This window comes from Pygocentrus nattereri, chromosome 5 (genome assembly GCF_015220715.1).
Source record: "Pygocentrus nattereri isolate fPygNat1 chromosome 5, fPygNat1.pri, whole genome shotgun sequence".
Taxonomy (NCBI): domain Eukaryota; kingdom Metazoa; phylum Chordata; class Actinopteri; order Characiformes; family Serrasalmidae; genus Pygocentrus; species Pygocentrus nattereri.
In genome coordinates this window covers 39,642,200-39,667,397 of record NC_051215.1, presented here as the reverse complement: position 1 = coordinate 39,667,397, position 25,198 = coordinate 39,642,200, and the positions used below count along the sequence as shown (strand labels likewise).

The window sequence follows — 25,198 nt, the reverse complement described above, 5'->3', positions numbered from 1 at the left end:
CAGGGGACTATAGCTACTTCCTCACTTCACCCAGGGATGGCTTCTCTTAAAGCTGCAGCAACATCGTCCAACACATGCAGACATACAGTCCTCCCCAGCAGCTAGCTGCCAGAGGCTTTCTCACTTCAGGATCTCCTGATCTCACTGTCTTTCACTTGCTCATGCCTCAGTCTCTCCTACACAGGCTGAAGAACGTAACTGGATCTTGGACCATGCCCTTGTAGTCACCACGAGTAGAAGTACAAGACTAGAAGACTAGAAGTTACAACTACCTCCTCAACACAGCTGTCTACAACACATCCTAGCAACTTAATCTAGTAAACTATAATCTAGTACAAGTGTGCCCAAATGTCTGTCTTCTGGGGCCAAAGTGTAATATTTGGCGTGGGGTGGGGTGGTAGCCATGTGTGCTTTCATAATACTGATGGATGTTGTACTCTATAAATAGTGCAATGTTGTCCTTACATATAAAGAAGACTATTTTGTTTTTAATTTCCCTGAAAATATAATCTTCACTCCAGTGGTCCCTAAAACTCTTGTTGTCTGCCACTTCCTGTTAAGACCATTATCTATTTTTCTCATTAGCCTACATTAGTTACATATGTGCTGTTATCTGTGTGTAGCATTGACAACAATGTTGTGTTAAGCGTCATTTTATGATGTTAGACTATAAGATTTCCTATGAAAGTAGGTTATTTGAATAAAAAGCAAAATCCTGAAATGAAAACAAGACATTATATAAAAACATTTATTCTCTCAATGCATAAGGGGGTGGGGAAAGTTAGGCAGCCCCATGGTGTGCAAAATCCAATGGCCTTGTGGGCCAATCTTGGGCAGCCCTGATCTAATATTACTACTATACAGGATTTTTTATGAAGGTTTTAATGAATTTAATGGTGGCAACTGGTATGCCATACCTGCAATAGCAGTTTATTGAAGGGTGTATTATTGACTTTGACATGGTAAATCTTGGAAGCTAATTTTTAAAATGTTTTTTTATGTTTTTTATTTATGTTGAACCTGAAGATTTGCCTGTTTGGCTACTACAGTTGTGGCTCTTATCACGGACAATTCCAACACTCACCAGGACATTAATAAAATTAATAAAATTATTATTACTCTGAGCCTGATATATTTCCTCAACTTTGACTTTGAACTTATATAAATGTTCTCAATTTTCAAAGAATATTACATGAAATAAACACCATATTTCTACAGTGAAATATCAGGAAAAATAAGTCAAATAAAGTGCTCTTAAATTTATTTTGGTAGAACATCCAAAAGCAATGATACTCTGAAGTAACTAATATTTAAAAACTATTAGCATAATCAAATATAATCAATCAATTATTGATTATTACATGCACCTTTATTAATCTAATTCTAAATGCACTTTTACAGGTTTACTGCTGAAATACTGTGGTGTTTGGACAAAATTCGCAAAAAGTGAGATAATAAATCACAATCATAGGCACTGCTTTTAGGATCCTTTACAGCATCGTTCCCCTCTAAGAACAATAGCCAAATGTCTGGCAGTGCTCTGGAGGCCCTATCATCTACGGCTGAGCTGAGGAGGAGAGCTGTAGAGCAGCACCAGGACAATAACATTTCCCAGAACCCCCTGGTGACGGCAGCAACTCTGTGCCGATTAGACAGCGGTCCTTTAATAATGAATGGAGCTGGGCTTTAAATCTGAGAGAGAGAGAGAGAAAGAAAGAGAGAGAGAGAGAGAGAGAAAGAGAAATGAAGCAGGAGTAAATGTTTGGGGTTTGTTCCTAACCAGCCACTGATATCATTATCAAGACCAAAAGAGTGAGTGCAAGAGAAAGAACAAGAGATTGTGATGAGAAGAAAATGAAACAGTGTAAGCCAGAACAAGAGTGTAGCATTTACGGAGGCATTCACTGGAGTGGCCACTCGGCTCTGTCGATAGCACAACTCATTAGGTATCCCTTTAAACAACGTCAATGACACTCGCATTAGCTTCGGCCAGCCAGGGCTTCAGTTAACAAATCCAATGAAAACAGCGAGCGTAATAAACCTGCCTGCCTTTACACCCCCCAGCAGACGATGCACAGTGCGTTCATTAGGGATATATAGATGATGGTGTCTATTTTTACACATGAATTAGCCATTTACAAATAGATCCAAGTGAGAAAGGATGGGGGAGTGAGCGAGAGAAGGATGGAGGGAGAGAGAGAGAGGGGTGGAAAGAGACAGATGGAGTGTGTGAGCAGTGGCGGCAGCAGCAGAGCTACAGTAAGTGGGTACTGGACTCCCTAGACAAAGCTGTCCATATGGCCTGGCAGAGCATCTACAGACTTTAACCATCACAAAGCATCACAGCCCAGCAGAGGCCCTGTCCTGAAGCTCAGGCATAAAACACATAAAACACAAACCAGCATACACTGTACCCAAACATGCTCATAATAGTACCTATAATAATAAATCAAAGACATATTTCATACTGCAAGACACTTCTGCCTCAGTGTACTGACCAAAACATTGTTTAGACAAAACTACACTAGCCCAACATACCCACTACTGTACTAGCAGTCACAAACAGCAAATTACTGTTGTCGAAACAAAACCTTGCTTCTTCAAAATGGTAACTTTACAGGAGAAGGAAAAAAACATTCTTTACTTGCAATGTAAGTCAAACGAACCAGAATTTTTTTCAAGTCATTTTGGGTCATTTATTTTGGTCCATTCCTCATGAAATTTACACACAATATAAAGACCAATAGGCAAAATATTAAGCAAAATATAAAGAGTTTTATTTCAAACTGCTTTATTCACTTGTAACATGGATATATGTTTTTTTTTAAAGAATAACAGCTGACATAGAATGGAAAACATAAGTTATATACTATGAACTACTTTAAAGCAATAGTTCACAATATTTTTTGCCAATAAACAACAATACTTCACATATCCAAAAACAGCCATTTGTCTAGTTTTGTGCATTGCTCTGGATAAAACATCATTTTATTTAAGATTACTGCACAGCTTAAGGCAACTGGCTAATGATGTAGTCATCCAGGTTGCGCAATGCTAATTGGTGATCAGAAGCTTTTATTACTTCTTAACATGATCCCAGGGGGACAGAGAAAATAAGTGCAAGCAAGCACTGCTGAATGGCTCCACAGAGTACAGTCTATTGTTGATTATGTTCTACCACCGGGTGAGGGAGGGTCTTTACTGACCACTAAACTTGAACCACTTTTTCAGCACCAGGGTAAAGATTCATGTTTGCAGGCCCAGTAAATGAGTAGATTCAGTATTTGATTGTTCTTCTGTAATCTTCTGTAAATTGTGTAATGTGTCTATGTGGCAGGGATTGGTGGTAAAGGAAAGAGTGGGTCATGAAATATTTTTAACCCCAAAACAGGGTGGCCTTGGTTAAGATCCCCTACTGTTGATAATGTGTTCACTTAAATTGCATAGAAAATCACCAAACGTGGAGTCTATGGCATCTACAGAATCTGTAGAATCTAATCTAGATGAAGTGGTCATTTGCACATCTCTGGGATGCAGAATAACACACTTTTAAATAATATGAATGAATAAACACAAAATTGAAAGTATGTGTTTAATGTATTTCTTGAAATATGAGCACCTAGAAGAGTGAGATATGTTAAAACACAACATCCAAGTGCCAACAGGTCTTATAAAACTATGGAAAATAAAAGACTGGAGCATATACATGCTTTTTATCAACTTGTCTTCATAGGCATTTTTATATGGGCCTATAGGAGGCACTAGAAGCTTTAAGCCTCATTCACCAGCTGCTCTTAAGAAGAAATATCTTCTTAAAACCCATTACGAAATTTTCAGGAAGATTCTGATATTCATGTTTTCTTATTCTTAGTTAAGAACAGAATCTACACACACTCAAGAGCACAAAGATGTGAGCAATTCTGCAGTTTAAGATCACATCACGAATCAGACATAGACATTTTCTTAGGACTTTTCTCAAGAACAAATGTAAGATCAAACTTGGGAAGATATTGGTGAATGAGGCCCAGTGTTCTTCACTCTGCAGTCTGCTGCAGGACATACTGCAGGCTTAGAAAATTTGAAAATGAGGACATACTGCTTTGACATTCCCACTGGCAGCCAGAACCAAACCGATGACAGTGAAGTGAAATGCAAAATTTCTTTAGCTTGCGTATGTAAATTCTTAACAAACGGCAAACCAATGAAAATGTATTTGATTTTAATGAGCCTATGCAGCTTAGTTTTGCTTAGACCACTAAAAGTTAGCCACAAGTTGTATAGAATGTTTTCAGCACTCAATTTTTCCTCTGACGTCTCAAGAATACATTTTGCCAAATCTTTGTGACAACTAATCAATTTTAGGCAGTCATTTTAATAGAAAGTGAACAGTGCCACTACACTGGGATCTCCATGGAGTTTTAAGGGCTAAAGAGCCATTTTTGTAAATTAGATGTATGAGTGAGTGAAAAAGTCTAAGGAACCTCTGTGCCATGTAAAGGTACTAAATCAATCAGGTTTTTCTTATAACCATACATCCAAGCCAAGAACCATTTAGCCACCTTTATTTTTAAGAGTGTAGATTAAAAGTGGATCATTCTTGCTGTTTAACAGTCAAATTACAACCGAGGAAAGCGTCACACTATGTTCTGAGACTCTTGCACAACTACATGTAATCAAGTGTGTACACCATTTTCTCTCAGAGTACAACCCAAACAAACTGATATCAAGCCCAAACACTACTAGACTGTAAAGAATATATCAGCAGTGCCCTATATAGCCACCGAGAGGAGTTCAGCTCAGCCTTCCCCTCTTTCACTCTGATCTAGCTGCAGCAAGAGTGAGGCTATGAACCAGCGAAGACTAAACACATCCAGCTAGCTCTATAAATACCCTGCAAGAGAGCACCGTTTGTAGGAGGAGAGCGAATAAAGCCGATGAATTCAGCTCTGAGCTCACTTGGGCTGGGCTGCTGACTGTGGCTCTGCTGGCCTCCACTCTGTCCGTGTATGTGTGTGCATACGACCAGTCTGTGTTCTGTTGTGTTTATTTTGTCTTTCTCTCAGCTATTAGCTTTACAGTTCTTGGATTGTGTAGCAGCCTGTTTAATTTTTATTTGTTGTTCGTTATCAGAAAGCAGTTCCAGTACTAACTTATCAAAATATCTCCCTGTTTGTTTGCACTGTTAAACCGAACACCAAGAGTTCTTTTTTTAAAACCAAGCTGTACTTTTTAAAAGGCTCATGTCCTACATTTGTCTTGTGTATTACTTTTCCTTGAGATCCACATATATCACATATGTGGGTTTATGTGTCAAAAATAGTTTGAATAAATTTTGCATGGTTATTTCCATCTTATAATCAAACCGTTTTTTTAGTTACTGTGTTTTTAAAAATATATATGCAAATTCCATCTGTTCTTATTGGCTGCCCTGTATTGCTCAGCATTCAGAAAGCAGTGCAGGCTAAAACACTCATCACTCCTTTTAAGTTCGACGTAAATGGATGGGTTTTTGTGATATCACAAAAATTCAAAAGAGGTAGTTGCTGTGGTTTAGTTTCTATACATGGACTGTATGCAAGTGAACTATCATTTATACATACTATGTCAAACTATTTCTTTTTAAAAACGGCCCTTTAACATCCCCATGTACATTTCAGTAAGGTCTGGAATGTCTTTACCCTACATGATCATCACCATGCCCTCCCAGAGGCCCTGTAGTGATAATTTACCTCCAAAGAAAGAAAGTACAGAAGTTGGGAGGAGAAACAAAAGCCACTGATCCAAAGAAACAGAAAGTACAGAAAGGCACTGCCTCTGGGAGCACATTCTGGGCCTTATACGCCATGGATACAGCCCTTAGGCATACTGTGCTTCCCATCTTCTCCTACCAGCATCTGGTTGTCACCCAAACCTTCCCCTGAGACCTGGCTCCAGCCCACAGGAGCAGAGAGGGGTGATTACAAAGAGAGAGCCAGGCGGAGATGCACTCAGGGCAGACTGAGAAACCAAGGAGGGTCTGCAGCTGACTGATAGATCATTTGATATGGCAGCAAGTAGTGTAATTTTAGAATTGCCTCATAAAAGAACATTATTTATTGTTTTTGGTATGCTTGCAGGGTATACTTTACAGTTAGGTTTCTTTGAACATTGTTTCCTTTAAATTGAGTCCAGGACTTCCCCATCCAGACCAGTACATTCAATTCAATTCAGTTCAGTTTCACTTAAATGTTCCTCATGCTTGTGCAGAACAAGTAGATATTAGGCATTTCCTGTCTCATTTTGGCACATTTGGGTGCAATAATGTGATCCTGGAAGCCATTTCTCACATTTAAACAGAGAAAGCATTGTTTCATTGCTCTTTCCTCATGAAAGATTTGACAATGCTGAATTTTTACGTAATCTGTTTCAATGTGGTGAAACAGCAATGGAGTTGAGCTGAAGTGTGTGAGAGAAAGAGAAGAGGCACGTCAGGCCAACAAAGTCGAGCCTTCCCCGAGTCTTCCTTCACAAAAAAAGCCCTGGGAAGCCTGTGCGGAATGCCTAATCATTAAACATTCATACAGTTAGGCTCTGGGAGCGCCTCTACACATGCTTCTCTCTCATTCTGCCTCTGTGTACGTATCTTTATCTACCTCATTCACTGTTCCTGTGACTGTCTCTCCATCCCTTCCTTGCACTTTTCTCTGTCTCACAGTCATCACCTCAACCTTCTCTTCATTCCTATACTGGTTCTAATATCAGCTTAGCTATAGAATGCCTAATAGTATCACAAATGCCAATCTACTACTGTATTAACTTCATTCACTGGATAACAGTAGAGCCCAGATTGTGATCTGACACAGTTCCCTGTTCAATCATAAAACATGGCGAACAAAACTCCTATTAATCCAAAGCAATAGCAAGCAATACGTAATAAAATTATTCAAAACTATAACATTTAATTCACTACACTCAGCTAGGCTAGCAAATAACTCCATCTGTTATGCATACATTTTCTTTCCTTTGTTAGCTTAACAGCCTAAAGGATACACGGGTTCTTATTCCTGAAGCTTAAGCTAGACAACACAGTTATTTACAAAGTTAATGTATGTTACAATTAAATTGTTCAACTGGCATTAATGTTTGCTTTTAATTAGCTCACTATGGGCTAGCCTAGCCAAGGACAAGCATTTTTATGCTGAAAAAACTGCTCATTCTTGCCAGTCATTCACTCCACGTCATACTCAAGTTGCGAGTTGTTGAATCTGCACTCGAGTGTGACATGAGTTGCTTCCTTAGTGAGTGCTAATCTTATTTTGAGCAGTTTGAATGTAATGTGCAAAACCTTTATGAATAAATGCAGGAATACCATGCTGGTCTAAGCTGGTTTATGTTAGTTCATGCTGGTCTAAGGTGGTTTATGTTAGTTCATGCTGGTGTAGTGCCGGTCTGGTGCTGGTTTACCTGGTCACCCAGCATAGTCATGCTAGTTGACCAGCATACCAGTACCAAAACACATTATTTACTGTTTTTTTCTACTTTTCTCCCACAGTTTGCAACAGCATTAAATCTGATGGACAGAACACACAAATAAATGCAGCAAATGCGATGGTTGAAGGGAAAAGGAAAAATCATTTGAAACAATTGCCTAACGTATAGCTTGGATAGCAACCCTGCTAGAAAAACCAGCATAAACCAGGATGGCTGGTCACAAACAAAACCTGCATATGCTGTGTTTGAAGCTGGCATGCTGATCAACCGGTCATGCAGGTTGATCAGCCAGAATGGCTGGTCACAAACAAAACCCGCATATGCTGTGATGCTGGCATGCTGATCAACTGGTCATGCAGGTTGACCAGCATGCCAGCATATGCAGGTTTTGTTTGTATGCTGGGGTGACCAGCTAAACCAGATCCAAACCAGAACCAGACCAGCCCTAGACCAGCAATCAGCATAGTCTGCTCTGTTTTTAAGCAGGGAAGTACCCTAGCTAGTGCAATTATAGCTGACATTTATGCTAATCTAGTGAAAGTTTTAGTAAATTACAGATCAGACTGTGCTAATACTTACTATAACTTCAGATAGATTAGCTATTATACTAGCTAGCTGGCAAAGCTGCTATACAAACTACAGAACAACTGTTTCAAGCTCTTTTGGCACTTTCATTTTTGTGTAGTGCATCAGTTCTATCCTTCAGATTGAATTTTTTTCTATAATAAAGGGCTCTTGATTTAAAGCTGTATCAAAAGTATTTAATATTTAGTTGGAACTTACTTTTGTAAAATGCAATGCCTGCAGCTAATAATGAAACTTAATTAAAATTCTCCACAAAAGACTCTAAACTTGAATTGCTCTTCTATACCATTGACTCAAGACTTAAATCAGACTCATGAAGTATCTAGTGAACATCTCTATTTAACATCTATTTATCTCTATGTGCAAGTGGCCGCTTGATGAGGATGGCAAGGGCCCACTAAAAATATTAAAACTGAAGGCATAAGTTGTTCCCTCCTTTCACTCCAACATCCTTGATGATTAAATTTGGGGTTTGATTATGTGTGTGTTTACACTCCCCCATACACCCTTCTTTTATCTGTCTCTTCCCCATCTGTCCTTGGGCTTGTGCAGAGCACTTCTCAAGCAGGTGAGTGTGGACAGCCATAGAGCAGAAACTATCACCAGCAATGTAACTACTGAATCTACTTTGAGAAGAGGACAGCTGATTTGATTACAGATTTAATGACAGTATGCAACAAGTTTACAGTATCAATGTACAGAGTGCCGTCCAGCATCAGTTATGTGAGGACAGGAGTGGACAGTAGCTCCAACTGCCTGTAAATCTCAGTTCATCTGATGCAATCCCCTTCCTCCAAGAAGAGTATTCCCAGAGATTGAGAGGACCCGTGGGAATGAGGGAAATACATAAAAGAAAAATGAAGAAGCGAAGAAGTAGGAAGCACATCTATCATGAAGAACACACTGAAGCCAAGCAGTTTGGACATGCTGTAAATGTGTGTTTATCACACTTAGCACTGTGCACAGCACAAAACGTCCATAAATAGACATGACAGAGCTGAGGTCCCTCCATCTCTCTTTCACACATAAGTCCTCGCTAAATTCACTGTCCTGTACAATCGATAACGTCTACAGAACCTGAAGCCAAAGGATGCCTTGCTGAAGCACCGTCATACTACAACCAGTCACTTTCTCTGTCTCAACATTATTTATGTGTCTCAAAATGATTTGTTTAGGTTATTTTTTATATATAGATAAGATCTATATAGATGTGAATCTCTTATCTTATTCTATTCAGTTATAGCTTTCAGGAGTGATTCAATTTATCATGAAATTTCAAATTTCAGTTGTTTCTTTTCAATGTTATTTTGTAAAAATGCAATCACAAAAAAATCTATGCATTTTTACACCCCAAGTACATGCACTTGCCTACACACATGCACACAAACAGCAAAGTACATAGACACATTCACCTGGTTTGTCTGAAAAATCTTCCATATAAAACAGGCTGTTTACCTTTGGAAATAATGAGGACTAGCATTGAGAGACAGCTTCTCCAGGATTTCTGTAATTAAAAAATCATCAGCGCAAAAGGAGCTCTAAGCCCAGAATGTGCAGCGATTTGGCCAGCTCAGGAGCCACACCAGTGATGCTCAAGCAAAGTGACACCCTGCTGAGAGAAAAGAGAGGACACAGAGAGAACACTACCTACTGAACAATCTTAAACACACTTTAACTCTCTCTCTTTCTCACACTCACACTGATTTGCTAGTATATAGTGTCGGGATTTGGGGTAATACATAGAGTCCAATTTGTATTATATATATGGGTAAGTAGGTATATTTTATAATATGTTTCATATGCATTACATACATGTAAGTGCTAAATACAATTATGTGACCAATATGTATTCTACATATCATCACTGTGAAATTTTTACAATGAATGACAAAAAGAAGTGATTCAGAATCACTAAGAAAAGTCTTTTAACTTTATCTTCCATTATATTTTGGCCTAGAATCAACACCATGTAAGTATCTTTGTGTAATAGGAATATTCTAGGCCTAACCCTAATGTTTACCCTAATTTAAACCTCAGTAACCAAAAGAAATGTTTTTTGTCCTTTCAGTTTTAAAAAAAAATCAACATGTAGCTTTTATAGGGAGGCACTTTACAAAATCAAAATCAGGACCACTTTGTTGGCCCCAAAATTGTAGTTCCTGGTAGCACCAGAGTTCGTCTAACTCTGGTGTTCCTACAAGCTCTGGACATTTTGTCCTTAAAATATACAAAAACAAACACACATAGTCATTCCACCATGGGAGTGCTGTGTGTGTGTAACAGCAGGTGCTGTTGCCACACCTCACTGACTGACTGTGTGACTGACTGAAGGCTTGGCTAATTAAAACCATGGAACTGGTAGGGGAAGCAGACGGAAGGATCAGCCAAGAATCATAACAATACCAAATTGGCAGAGTTGTGTTGTGTAACTTGCATCTTCCATTAAAAAAGGTGATATATGAAAATGTCATATTACTGCAACATACTGACAATATATAGCAATGCACTGCACTTTCATAGGGATACAATTTATTGCGTCAATCTTTACATAACTCCACATGATTATTCAGTTCATGTTTGCTTCCTGCATTCAAAATCCTACAGTAATAATTGTCTCATTATAAAGGAATAGCAACAGTACTCTGTGCGTATAAGGAAAAACAGGAGGGAGAGAGAGAGCAAGAGAGTGATACAGAGTGACAGTGATCTACATCTCAGAGTTCAGTCAGGCAGGCTAACAAGCCCTTAGCTCTGCTTCAACTCAGGCCTGGCCACTTCCCCTGCTTTGCTCAACTCAGGGACCAAACAGCCCTGGCTGCACCCCAGCTCCACTTTACACTCTAACGTAAAGGATCACACTGCTGGAAGCATTAGCAAACATTGTTATTGGGACAATTACAGAGGACAGTCATGGGTAAACAATGAGTGGAAAATTTTCTCAAAGTTAATTAACAATGCACATGTTGTTTTATCACTATTTTAGCACATTTTGTGTCAGGGGACAAGAACAAGAATCCTTTCAGCACATCTTCCAGACCTGTTACTTCATCTAGCTGCTTTGGCTACTGCCACTGTTAAAAGAAATCTCCCAACAATACTATGCTATGGCTAATTCACACCTTCATTAGGAGTAAGATTACCAGGTATCCAGTTTTGGACGGGACAGTCGGGTTTTAAACCCCAGTGTCTAGTCGGTAATGACGACTGAACAATAAATTGTCCAGTTCAGTCTCACTTTAAATGCATTCATTTTTTAAAGTAGATAAAGTGCCTTCTCGCTATGCTTCTCTCTTTCTGTCATACACACACAAGCACGGCTCAGCTCTCACAGTGATCAATCCACGAGTGGACGGTGTCTCACACGGCATTTATACTACACTGCATATCACATTAAGTATAAAAATACAAGTGAAAAAACAAACTAGACAATTATGTGTCTTTAACACACACACAAAAACAAGGCAGAATAGGGTTGTATATTGATATGATAAAAAGTTCTCATTAGAAACAGCTCCATATTACCCATGATAAAAGAGTCACAGTCTCACCATGTACATGTTGCCCAACACAAATACATTTTGCCATGGCTAAAATCTGGCAACCCTATTGAGAAGACAGAGAAAGTTCCATGTAAGCCTACTAGCTGCCCAAACCTTTGTAAGTCTGTTGCCTTTCCAAAATATTCACCCAATTCTTGTATAAGATTCCTATGTTTTGCGTAATCCTTCCTAAAGTGCATGTGTACAGTATGATATGGCGAAATGCATTCTGCAGTTTTCACATGCTGCATGTTTAGGCTTATAGACCAGTTGTACATAACCTACATTATTTTGTACCACAGAACATGTCTATTTGCAGCTAAAATCTGATGCAAAAGGTTTAGTACATCTGACTCTATATGTGGTTTTGAACACATCTGTTTTAGGAAGAGAGGCAAGTGGATATAGAGAGGCCCCATACCCGACTCCACCGTGTCCACAAACACTCAAGCGAAGAGCAGACATTGTTTGTAAATGTTGCTAGTGTTATAATTCACTCCAATTGTCCATTGGCCCATCCTGAGGCATGCATAGCATAACCCTAGGCACACATAAAGCACCCTGTCACAACCGTACTCCTCTTTTCTTTTTCTCAGTGAGAGGCATCTGATGGCCCAGCTGGGTCCAGTGGGCCAACCCAAGCCACCCATGGCATATGCTGCACGCCACCAGCAGAGTGGCAGGAGGGCTCTGCAGTGTGGCAGGAGGGCTCTGGGTGGTGTTATATAGCCCGAGTCCGAACAGAGTCCTGCCTGACCCTGCTCCGCCGCTGCAGGGAAATCCTGCTGGCCTGCATGTGTAAACAGTGCAGGACACACTCTCCAGCAGCACAGCGACAGATGCTGACTGTAATTTCGCTTTACTATGCTGTAGGTTTGAATGTTAAAAGCTCTTAACCTCAGCCCTTCATATGCAGCAGCATTATCCCCTATAACCCCAGCGCTCGTATTATCAACCTGCAGTTCAGGCTATTCCACACAGATCTTACTGCATCACCACTGCTGGTGTGTGTATTCAACCGCTTTTAACATTTTCATGTCTCTAACTCTGAAAATGTATGTGAACATGTTAGTGTCAACTTGGCTGTACATACAAGTGAATGAGTTAGGAAAGTGTGCATGTGTGATTGTGTGGTGAGTGCGTGTGTGCTACAAAATCTAACCAACTGGAAGAACAGATGGACTCTCACTCTTCTTGCTGTGAAGAAACGCAGGACAAAAAGCACACACATACACATACACACCTCTTCATGCAGCACACAACTCTAAATAAGGGAGCTGTTGGCATGTTTATGCATCCACACACTCAGTAAACAGTCTTTAGCAGCCGCTGTATAAAAATGGTGTGCAATGGTGGCTTAATAGTACATTTAATGCTACCATCTATACAGAGATGCAAAAAAGTGCTTTATGTTGAGAGTGCCTTAATTTGAAGCAGTGTATATGTAACATATGCTGTGACCTCATGCTACATTTTTATTTCCAATTTTTTTCTTAATTTGAATTTTTAGACAATTTACATCAAATAGAACTCACATGTTACAATGTAAACAACAAACATCACCACACATCAAACCACTGATGCTTACCCTGCTCACTCTCTCTGGAAAAACGTTATGCAAATAAGCTGAGCGGCGACCAATCACACTGTTGATATATGGGGTGGTAACTGACTGTCATGCCTGTAGTCAAGCTACACACTGAGAGTCAACTTTTGAATGCACACTGATTTTGAGATATAATGCTTGAAAAAACATGAGACATTATAAGATTTGCCACACCTGCAGATTTTGAAAATATATAAATAAAACAAAAAAACTTCAAAGTTCAGTTGTTCAAAAAATGCAGTTGCAGTTAAACAATCACGACAATCTTGGGATACTGTAGCCTTTTCAGCACCCCATATCCTGCATCCAAGAATCTTTGTACTGGTTCTAAACACTGTGAGGTAATTCCACACATCCAATGTATTGTATACAAAGTAATCCATAGTGTGAAATTACACAGCAAATTAAAATGTTTAAAAATTATTTACAGTGATAGTAAACCAGAGCTACATATATGTGGAGTTGGTGGAGTGTATTGTGAACTGATATGTAAAAAGTGTTTTCTAGACGTATCAATCACCTTGATTATACATCACTGGGAAAATAATACTCACTTGATTTGTTTGCAATTGGTTCAGTTTAAATAATTAATATAATAAATAATTAAGTAATAATAAAATAATAATAATAAAAATAATGAAGTTAGCTTAATTTTCTTGTTGGTAAATTAACTCTGGAGTTAGCCAGCAAGAAGAACTCCTCTCACTTGACTTCTACTGCCTTTGTTAGCAGTGTTATGTCATACATTATGTCACTCAGTGTCTCTGCACTTACAAGATATCAAAATGTCTCACCACCAATAGTTCCTATTCACTATATTGCCAACATTAAAGATTTTTATGAAGCCAGCTCCCACTCTTTGTAAGACTGCTCTCTTATTACATAGCAGTACGGCATAACATTTAAATCCTTGAGATAAAAGTAATGCATCATGGGTTTTCATGGTCATGCAGTGGTTAAAGCAGCCATGAACCCAAACAAAACATGGCTGTTGTCACAGTTTCCCCTTGTTCCTGTGTCTGCTTCTTGCAATGTGCTTTCTGCCATGTGCTTGTGTTTTTATTTTGGTTCTTATGCTCTGCACTTTCCCATCTTCCCCGATGGTATCTTCACCTGTCTGTGGTCTCTGTCTCCTCCCTCTCCTAAGTGTGCCCCAAAAAATTTGTTTTGGCCTTTATCTAGCCCTTTGTTTCAGTCGGGGTTGATCTGGTCTACTCGTCACTTTGTCTGATGTAGTTATACTTTCCCTGCCTTGTGTTTTGTTTGCTCTTTGTGTTTCTTTGTTTAAGCCCTGTAGTTAGTTACTTTGGATTTTGTATTTTTACTAGTTTCTTTTTGTTATGAAAGTCTACTCACACTTACATCCAGCCTCCCTGTTCATTCCATACATGAAAAGACCAGACCTTTCAACATGGATTTAGCGAGCTTGTTCAAAGTACAAAAGAAGCTCATTGATGAGAATAAGCTTAGGCTTCAGGAGGGTCACCATTTGCTTAGCCAGCTTCAGTCGTTTCTCTTGCTCTTGGCCCACATCTCCACCATCCAAGGTGGCTAGATGGGGGCTGGTCCCCCCCCCGAACAAGCAAAAATATCCTCTGAGGGATGCACACTTTCTTTAATCAATATGAAGTCTGTCATCACTTTTTTGAAAATCTGTCCCAAGTCAAAAATGTGCATTCCCCAAAGATTCTCAGCTACAGACAACATAGAACACAGAAGATTCTTATTGTCTAGTCTTTACATGTGCTGCTTGTATTGAAGCCACATGAAAGGTCATTTACCTCATTCCTAACTTTAATGTTAGTAGTTATCAGTGGTGATTAGAGTAGAGTAAATCCATATTTAAGTAAAAGTGCTGATTCTTTGGTAAAATAATGAATCTTTTGGTCTAAAATAAAATGCTAAAAATCAGAGGTGTAACTCATCACAAAGCAGTACAGATGTCACCAACAAAGCATAATGAAATTAAACACACACACACACACACACACACACACACACACACACACACACACACACACACACAATGTAACTGAATAAAATAACTCATTTGCTTACTAATACACTTGTGTAGACGCAAACATATTACAATTATAATATAATATACATATAATGTATATGTACATATATATATATATATATATATATATATATATATATATATATATATGGACTTGAGTAAATGTAATTAGTTACTACGCACCTCTGCTAGTAATATTCACTCAGTTATATGTACTCAAGTAAATATTTCATGGTTGTATGCTTTCCTCAGTATATAATGATAATACTTTTACTTCTACTGATGTATATTTTTTAGAAAAGGAACCCCTTTTCATTCATATCCACTTTAAACATTCACCCCAGGTTATTAATTCTGTTTTTGTACTTAGTTCATTGTATATAGCATCTAGACAGCTTTGTGAATGGTCACACCTCTCATTACTGAACTTTTATACCAGAAGAAAGATCTCAAAAAAGAAAACAGTGCCTGGGAAAATTCAGTCCCTATGCTGATTGATGCTGAACATAGCTTCACTAATTAACCATTTATTTGATCTGCTACTTACTCAGTAGCTTTTCCCCTAAAATACTTTTACTTTCACTTAGGTCATTATTGCTCTAAAGCATAATTTTCTTTTGAGCATGCGTTCAGGCTGCTCTACCCATCTCTGCATAAGTTGGTTTTCAAGGGTTGAACTGCATTATACAGTGTAAGCTGACTTTTTATCTGGCCCAGTTAAAGCTTTTCAGATGCGCCAGGGAGAGCCAGCAGGCTGAAGCCCACTCCAGCCCTCATTCTGAAACCTGATGTGCTGGGTAATGCAGCCAGGCCATCAGTGAGCCAGAAAGAGTGAGGCTGTGCAGCTGGAGCATTAGCAGCCTGGCTCTAGCACATGCCAACCTGTGAGCTCACACTCAGTGCTCTAGGCCTTGCTGCTGGTGGGTGGGAGCAAATGGCTTCGGGAGGCTCATCCTCCAGTGGGTGCTAATGTATGGACTGCGGAGCTATTAAAAGCCCCTACTGCATGATGCGCTTGTTGCTTTATCTCTTTCTCTATTCATGTATTCCTCCTTTTTTTAAAGGATTTGTGTCAGCGCTGCTCTGTGGGCCACAGGCACATGACGGAAGAGGAGTGAGGATCTAAAATGAAGATTATAATGAGTGTGGCTCTTTGGCCTGATCTTCATCAGAAAGCCTGAGTCAGTGGTGTTCTAAATACCAAATAGTGGAGTCTCTACACCTACGACCAAAACAAATGCTTCATCGTCTGTTTAATGCATATTTAGTAGGGGTGTCCCAGTTCACTTTGAAAGATTGGAATCAAAGCTGATCCAGGCTCACTCAACAAAGTGATGCATTGAATTTCTTTGAATCATATGTGTGCATTTCTTCTACATGAATAATATATTCATCTGACCAATTTGTGTTGATGTGAAATATTTTAATCATGTAAAAATGATGTATCAGATATATTAAGGCTTTTGAAATTCCAGGGGTTTTTATCCCATTGGACTTCTTTGTGATGGTGACATAAAAAGACATTATCCATAGGATGTGGCAATAAGGCACACGCAAGCTGGACAAGAACACTTTGAGAAACTAGTGATGACTGAATATTGAATACAACGTCCTAAATGTGTTCAGTAATGACAAAACATAAAAAAGAATATTCAGAGTACATTTAGAATATATTTCAATTCATATTGGCAAGGCATTTGGGAAAAACTCTGCTGTTGCAATTTGTATTATTACACATGGTGACTTGCTGTCACTAGATTTTCTCTGTTCCTCTGTTAACTTCTCTGTTAATATGTTTCATGAAAAACTTAAATAAAGGTGCAAAATTTTCAATATTATTTTGGCTCTTAAAGCCTGCTTCAGTCAACTGCTGCTCTCATAGTCCCACTGCCAACTGTTTATCATATCCCAATAACACAATCTTGCAATTTTCACTATAAAGTGCATAGCTGTGATTTTCAGTCAATGGCATGCATATAACAAAGTGTGCAGACGTTTGCTAAGATGCTTAGCATATCACTTGTGAACATATTCACTACTAAGGAGACTCTTTACTTTAATCATCCCTCAAAAGAGCTCAGTCATGCTGAGATTAATAACTGACTCATCACGCTGATTTATCAGCCTACTCAGGCTTTAACAGGACCTTCAGAGAGATTTGAACATGAAAGTGTTTTCCGCTAGTTTCTGCAGTTATTGGTCATTTAACAAGTACACCTGCTACATATGTGCACTTTGTAGACATACATTTACTGATTGTTTCATTTCTGCAGATATTTTGAAATAATATTATCAAATAAAATGTTTTTTGCTTTACCTCTGTTATTCAATTAACTTGGACACTGTTGGCTCTGTTTGTGTGAAATGTGACTTATGAGCTGCTAGTGAGCAATGAGGGGACGGAAGAGGAGGGGTAAGATCTCCCTGCTGTGTAAACAATTCACATATTCATTTTGTAAATCAAATATATTTTCTATCTAAATATACAAAATATACTTCAACATAATTGAAGGAAAAATGCATAGCGTAAAAACAGAAAATTCCAAATCAGGTGGAAATTGCTTTTTATAGCTAGTGTGCAAAGAGGTTAAAGTGCAAAATAAAAACAGTCTAAAAGCCATTTGAACAGCTACTAAAGCTTTATTTAATAGCTTACACTACAAGCCAAATGGTTTCTTTGTAGTACTAAAACGTTATCTAACTTGTAACAATAAAGGACTGGATTGAATAAAGGATTGAATTGGATAAGCAGATACATGCTGTGTGATGGGTTGCACAGCACAGATCCGTATCCATTCCAGCTGTACTGACAGCACTGCTTTGATAATCCTGTGTACTGTCGTAATACAAAGCTAAGTACGGTGCTGACAAGTTTAAGTGGTCACTGACATAAGTGCCCACTGATGTGGTTGTAGAATTCTGTTCTAGCAGTTTGATGACATCACAACTGACCACATCACGGGACTCCATGTGGATGCAGATGTGGTCAGGCCAATTTGCCTTCTAATCCTAAACCCTGTCAATCCTCTGACTTCACCACAATACAGAGAGAGAGAGAGAGAAAAAGAGAGAGAAAGAAGGAGAGATCTCTTTATCTGCACTGTGCTGCAGCTGTCATGCTCCTCATTGAGCAAAGAACCAGGGCGATGCTGGCACACATAAATATTTTAATGTGGCATAAATATTACTCTTCTGCCCTATCAAAGCACAACCACAGGAGCCTGTATTTGTTTTCTGTGTTTGCAGAACAGACTGATGTGAAGTTGATAATGTTCTGATATTTGTTGGTTGGTTGGTGTAGTGGTTAACACCTCTGCCTTCTATACTGTAGACTGGGGTTCAATCCCCACCTGGGCAAACACCCTACACTATACCAATAAGAGTCCTTGGGCAAGACTCCTAACACTGCCTTGGCCTCCCTGTGTAAAATGATCCAATTGTAAGTCACTCTGGATAAGAGCGTTAGTCAAATGCCCTAAATATAAATATTTAGCACAGTGCCCCGCTCAGCCGGCTTCGAGTAGGCCAGAGGAGACATAAACCATTAAAACAGATGGAGAAGATGAAAAAGCACAAAAACTGAACACTCAAAATGAGTGAACAAGCCCCTCAGTACTAGTTCACATAAAGCTAACCAAGATAGCACCCAGGCAATGTCGTGACAACACCTACCAAACAGCCTGAACTTTATCTTTGTTACTTACATTTTCATACTAAATGCCATTGCACAAAATACACTGAGTTGTCCTTTTATTTGATACTCCAAACTTTTATCTGCAGTAATTGTTAATTTAACAGGTACACCTGCTACATATGTACACTTTGTAGACATACATTTACTGATTGTAGCTATTTGTTATAATGCCTCCCTATCCCTTCCATAAATGAGAAGAGACCACTATAAGACCACCACTGGCCATTAGTATATATAGTATAGTATACATTTATCTTGCCAATAAGCATGTTTAAATATAAAATAAATATGAATACAGTAAAGTCGTTGATATTTTCTGAGCTGGATAGAAGAGCAATGTTTGTGTTTGGTTACACATTTCTCCCGGAAGCCCCCAGACACTGCACAAATGTGTTTCATAAGCACACCTGATTTAACTTAATGAAGTATTGATTAGTCAAATCGAGTATTGAAAAATAGCCACAAATTACACTGGGGAGGAGAAGAGAGGTTTGTACATGATTAAATTACTGCATTTACACACACAAAACTGCTACTTACTGCTTTAATATTGTTTGTATTTGTTCTATTATGTGTGTTTTTTTCTGCAGATACATAGATTTTAACATTTAACATAATTTGTGCAGGTGCATAACATTTTGCACAGTACTGTATATGTAATAAACTGGCAGCTCAGTGTAAGATGTATATATTCAACTACCCCATACAAGAAACACAATTACACAGATCTTTTGGCTCAGAGTAAACCGCTGAAAGTAAGCACAAAGGCATCCTGTGCACTTAGCAGGATAACCACTAGAAACAAGCCAATTACTTCCTGCAGTGAACATCAACTTGAAACTAAAACCAAAACATCCATTGCAGTACAGAGATTCAACAAGCATCATCATTTATGAACAGAATTAAAACACAGAGAAACATGCTAGCAGATCCATAGTCGCACATGGCTGAGGAACATGACCTACTTTTCCAAAGTCCATCAAACACCTCCAGACTAGAAGCTTTATGTGTCAACACCGGATAAGACTGAATGAAAGTCATGTTTACCTGATGTCATTCTGCTGTGGGGGTTTCTTGTTCCCAACCAGGTTTACTGTTTTCGCTTGTATGGGCTTCTCCTCTCTGCAAGACAGGAAAAGTCATTCAGACAAAGTCATGGGTTTTCAATTATGGTCAGATGTTAGCCCAAAGAATAATAATCCTTTTCATTATTATCAACCAGTCTTATACACTGCTAAACAGCTTTTGCAAAATCTACACCCTCCTAAAAAAGTTCTGTCATATAAATTGTAGCCTTTTAAAAATAATACAGCACTGCTGTTATTAAAATCTTTTTTCAGATATTACTTTTCAACTCATTCAAAAACACCACCTGAGCTTACCTTTAATGGTCTTAACTTTGATGTATTTTAACACACATTAAAGTTAAGAATGCTTTTTTCCTGTCTACTGTAAAGTTATCAGAGATACTAAGGTTTGTTCCGGCAAAGACAAAGTGTTTGTTAAACTAAAACAATAGTAAAAATAATACTGTACTCCAACAAACCCATTTGCCCATCAGAAGCGTACAGCCAGCACTTGTGATGTGCACCGGGCCTCCAGTTTGGGTTACAGGCTATAAATTCCCTTTGAGAAAGAAGCACTGTTCATGAACAGGAACTTGTCTCTCACTGCCTGTATTGCCGTATAAGAAAGAAAAGACACAACAAAGACAAAGCAGAAGCTGTCCATCAATACACTTCTCCTGCCATATCAGCCTTTTGTTTTTAGAATGAAAGAACTATTTTTGTGCGCTGATCCTTTGATCACTGAGATCAGAGCATTCTGTCTAATACAAAGAAGTCATAAAAGATTAGGTGGTACTCATAAATACAGTGAATGTGTTGCAATATGCAGTATAGAAGACTGTGTGGTGTGAAGTGACCATTTCTAAAGGCAGAACACTATGCAGTACCAAAATTGCAAAGGCAAACTGTGCAATTAAAGCATGTTGGTATCGAGACAACTGTATTAAAACTTATGCTTTCCTTGACAACTTAATCTTCTTCCTGACTGTGTAGGTCTGTATGCAGTAGGAATATATGAACAGAGTAAGGGAGATTCATATAAAAATCTGATTAAAAGAGCAATCAAACTGAGGAATGACAGAGATAACAATCAATATTTTCTTGGCCAATATCAGTAATAGTTACCAGTTCCATAGTTTGTGCTTAAGTTATTGTTTAATTAATTATTAGCGGTGCCCAGAGGATGAGAATATTCTTATGTCAATGGCAATTTTGTTTAAATGTAGGCCTACTTGACTCTACCTTGACTCTAAAAAGTATTAAGCTGCAGCTGGGATACTACATTTCAAGGTTGCATCTTTATTACTTTTAGTTAGGGAGCATAACTATACTATATTGTATTGCAGTTACATATTTAAGGTGCATTGACTCCATATACCCTGTCTTAACTCCAGGCTTTTTATTTTATTTTTCTCTTTTAAAACACTAGGTTATGGTAAAAACACTAGGTGCACAGTTGGCCCTTTGAGGGTATATTTACATTGTACCTTGATGAACCAAAATATATCTGAACAGTAGCACTGAATGTACTCGTCCCTCTAAGATAACAAGATGTTCTATGGTTTAGGAAATTCCATCAGATATTGTTTGAAAGTTTAACGTCAATGTGAATAACACACATATTATAATTACATAAACGTTGCAGCATGACATTTCTTGGAGTGAGTATCAGAAAGTCAGACGTGTCCTGGATGTAGTGGGTTTTGGAACATGGACATGAAATGTCTCAGCAAAAAGCACAGCCTAATTTAAACCTCTTCTGCTCTCATGTGACATCATTAACCCAGACGAGCCCCTTGCTTGTACTGATAAATTTACACTCTCAGAAAAAGGGGCATGTCTGTCACTGGGGCAGTACCCCTCTTGTCATTGGGGTGGTACCCTCAAGTGTGCATCTCAGTAACTTTAGTCAGGGAAGATAATTGTGCTATAACACATTGAAATTATGATATTATTAAGTTGTATTGACTCCACACACCCCGTCTCGTTTCCAGGCTGTTATTTTATTATTTGGTTTTAAAACATTAGGTTATGAAAAGGTACAAATGCATAATTTTTCACTGGGAAAAACTTATTTAAGGTTCACAATTGGACCCTTAAAAGCCCAGTTTTACCTTTGAGGGAACATTTACACTGTTTGTACTTTGATGAACAAATATGTACCTGCACAGCACCTACATTTCCAACAGTGTACCAACTCAACGTCTTTCACTCTACCTTGCTTTTGAGTAAGGATACTTTACACATTTGTGTAAACATCAGTCTACAAAACATTACAGATCAGCTTGGTCAGTGTCATTCTAACTGCTTCACACACTGCTGTTGAAAATAGCCATTCGCTGAAGGGGTTAAGACGAATCCGAGCGTCACAATGACGAGGCACGGCAATTTGGTCGTGACAAAGCAAGGAGACGTGATTCCTTCACACCGTGCCGATTTGAACGGGATCATTTGTGATTAATAAGAAAAAAACAGAGCAGCCTTCCCCCCATTCATCAGCTGGGTTTAACCCAGTGCCTCTTCATTCATGCTCCTGGGCGGATCATAACACACTAAAGTGCTCACTGCCATGAGGCTGTCCTGCTGTGCAGGATCTACACCCCTGATTACTCCATTCATATCTACGGATTAAGCAGCGTCTGCGTGTGTTTACACCAGCGTACGAGTAAAACGCGAGCTGCAGTCAGTGCGCCCTCTCTCCACTGAGGAGCCCGAGCTGAGGGTGCGGTAACAGCAGGTTAGCGGAGTGTGAGTCGAGACACTGAATCCTCTCAAAAGCGTGATCATGCAGGGAACTCAGTGCTTTGTATATCCCCACATATCGACACACCCCTTCTCAGAAGTGAGCGAGCTACACCTGGAGCCGCACTTCTACAGCCATGTCCCCCTCAGTGTTCCCTTCGCTGTCCCGTCTGAATCGGGACAGGATGGTGGAGACCAGCGTATATCTGCTCCACCATGTGACCTGAAAGGTGAGCAGAGCTAGCTCCAACTGAGCCTGGTTTGTCCTGACAACACTGGAGCTTCCACGCGAATCTACATTGTATGGAAACATTGGCTTCCATAACGGACACGGGGGCTATACAGAGAGACGGACAGAAGCAGTCACAGACACACACACACACACACACACACACACACACACACACACACACACACACACACACACACACACACACACACACTCATGTGCCTTGAATCTGGAACTAAACTAAAACATGCTAAGGCAGTCTGTCCCTCTAAACCATGAAAGCTGCCGCAGGTCCACCACTCCCCCCTCCCCACCCCTCATCCTCCGAACGCGCGATCGTGCCTTCCAGTTTTACCTCAGCATGGCCTGCTCCTTTGCCTCCTCCTCCTTCTGCCGAACCATCACAGCCATGATGATCTGCCTCTCCTCCTCGGTGAGGTGGCTGAGGTCCGGCAGCTCGGGGATGGAGGGCGGCGCTGTGGGTGGGCGAGGGCCGCCGCGGGGCCCCACTGAGGCCGACATGTTTTAGCCCTCCTTGGCGGCTCGTCGCTCTCTCTGATGTCAAATCCGAAAGAAAAGCCGCCCCGATCACGACATGGTCCGTTCCGTGGGCTTAGCGGGCGCTGCTCGTGCTCGCCAGCGCTGGCGGACCGTCCATGGTTGCGGGCGCCCACTGTTGTGCTTTCTACCTCCTCCTCCTCCTATACGGCTTTTTTTCCTCCTCTCGATCTGAACCCCCACCCCCACCCCCCGCCCGCCCGCCCGCCCGCCTGCCTGCCTCTCCCCTCCAGGTTCCAGTTATTGGGAGCCCATCTCTGCTCCTGGAGGAGGTGGCGCGCGGTGAGGAGCTCTATCTCGAGCCTTTTGTTCTCTGTTCGCCGCCTAGAGAGACGCGAGCGTCGTGGACTGAGGGCAAGGCGGAATCCGCGCGCGCGGCTCTCACTCTCTCTCTCTCCCTCCCTCTCTCTCTCTCTCTCTCTCTCTCTCTTTCTCTCACACACACACTCCTGAGTGTGTGTGTGTGTGTGTGTGTGCGCGCGCGTGTGTATTCTCAGTGCCGCCACTGCGCGAGCCTACCGCTGTCAGGGAGACCGAACAGTCAATGGGACCGCAGCCCCTCGAGCGCGCGCATCCTCCACACGGAGATGCGCGCACACTCGTTTGAGAATGGATGGGGGGCTCACCATGCGCGCACGCGACCTCTCTTCGCCCACCCCCCTTCTCGTCCTCCAATCACAGCGTACTAGTGACGCGCCTCCCAGCCTCATCAACCCCCTCCCTTCCCTCTCTCCCTCTCTGCCTCCTCAGCTTGAGTCTCCGGGATCTTGCACGAGCGCAGCCTGCCGCGCCGTACGAAATTACAGACATCATCTTCACTATTATTATTAGCATCATCGGTGGACTTAAAGCACATAAAGTGGATACTGACACAGCGATCATAACGCAGAGAAAGAACGCTCTAGCATCACTGGGCACCGCGGTGCACTGAACATCTCACCGTCACTGTGAACGCGGTCACCTGTAGATGCGGTCGTGGGAAAGACGCCAGCAAGTTTTCTGACACAGCAGTAACTGAATATGCGCTTAGGTTTGTAGACGGTAAACAGACGTACACGCTGTGAGCAGAAGTTTTAAATAGACTTTTCAGGACCTTGGCTAGCGGCGGCTGAGTTTCTCCTGTCTTTAATCAAGAGGTGGATAATGTCAAAAAGGGGGTAACTAGTGTGAGTTTAACTCGATATAAGTGGGTCTGAAACACTTTCTGCTACATGACACTGTTAAAATATTTTAACAGTGGCCAACATTCCCAGTAGCATTCAAATTAATATCAACATTTTTTGATTATGTATGTGTGTGTGTATGTGTGTGTATCTCTATCTATCTATCTATCTATCTATCTATCTATCTATCTATCTATCTATCCTGTTGTTAAATTTGCTAACACCACATCAGAGAAGACAATGAGACAATGAACTGTGGAATATATTTTATGTGGGGATATAATATCTGGATACGTTACGAAGTTTATTTTTACAGTACACAATGTCATGATATGTTTTCTGATCGATAATAAGTTAGTACAGACACGGTAGTACCACATTTTAAAATTAAAAACTGAATTTAATACTTTGCTTATTATTTTAAGTGCTGATCTGCGTCGAAGCCAACGGAACAAATAATGATCTCTTTACGAACCAAACACGCAGTTGGTCAGTGCTCTGTAAGAACTGATGATATCCAGTACA

General features: G+C 40.0%; 1 protein-coding gene across 15 annotated transcripts in view; it reads right to left on the bottom strand.

Annotated features, from left to right (window-relative positions):
* The window catches only part of LOC108442125 (regulating synaptic membrane exocytosis protein 1), an 84,491-nt gene extending 60,811 nt beyond the window's left edge, over positions 1–23,680 (bottom strand). For all 15 annotated transcript variants that reach the window (XM_037538931.1, XM_037538921.1, XM_037538923.1 and 12 more), the window contains exons 1-2: positions 23,308–23,680; positions 19,962–20,036 (exon numbers count right to left, since the gene is read on the bottom strand). In XM_037538931.1, coding sequence (XP_037394828.1) covers positions 19,962–20,036; positions 23,308–23,474 — 242 coding nt within the window. In that variant the 5' untranslated portion in view covers positions 23,475–23,680. The remainder of the gene's footprint in view (positions 1–19,961; positions 20,037–23,307) is intronic.
* Between the last annotated feature and the right edge of the window lie 1,518 nt (positions 23,681–25,198).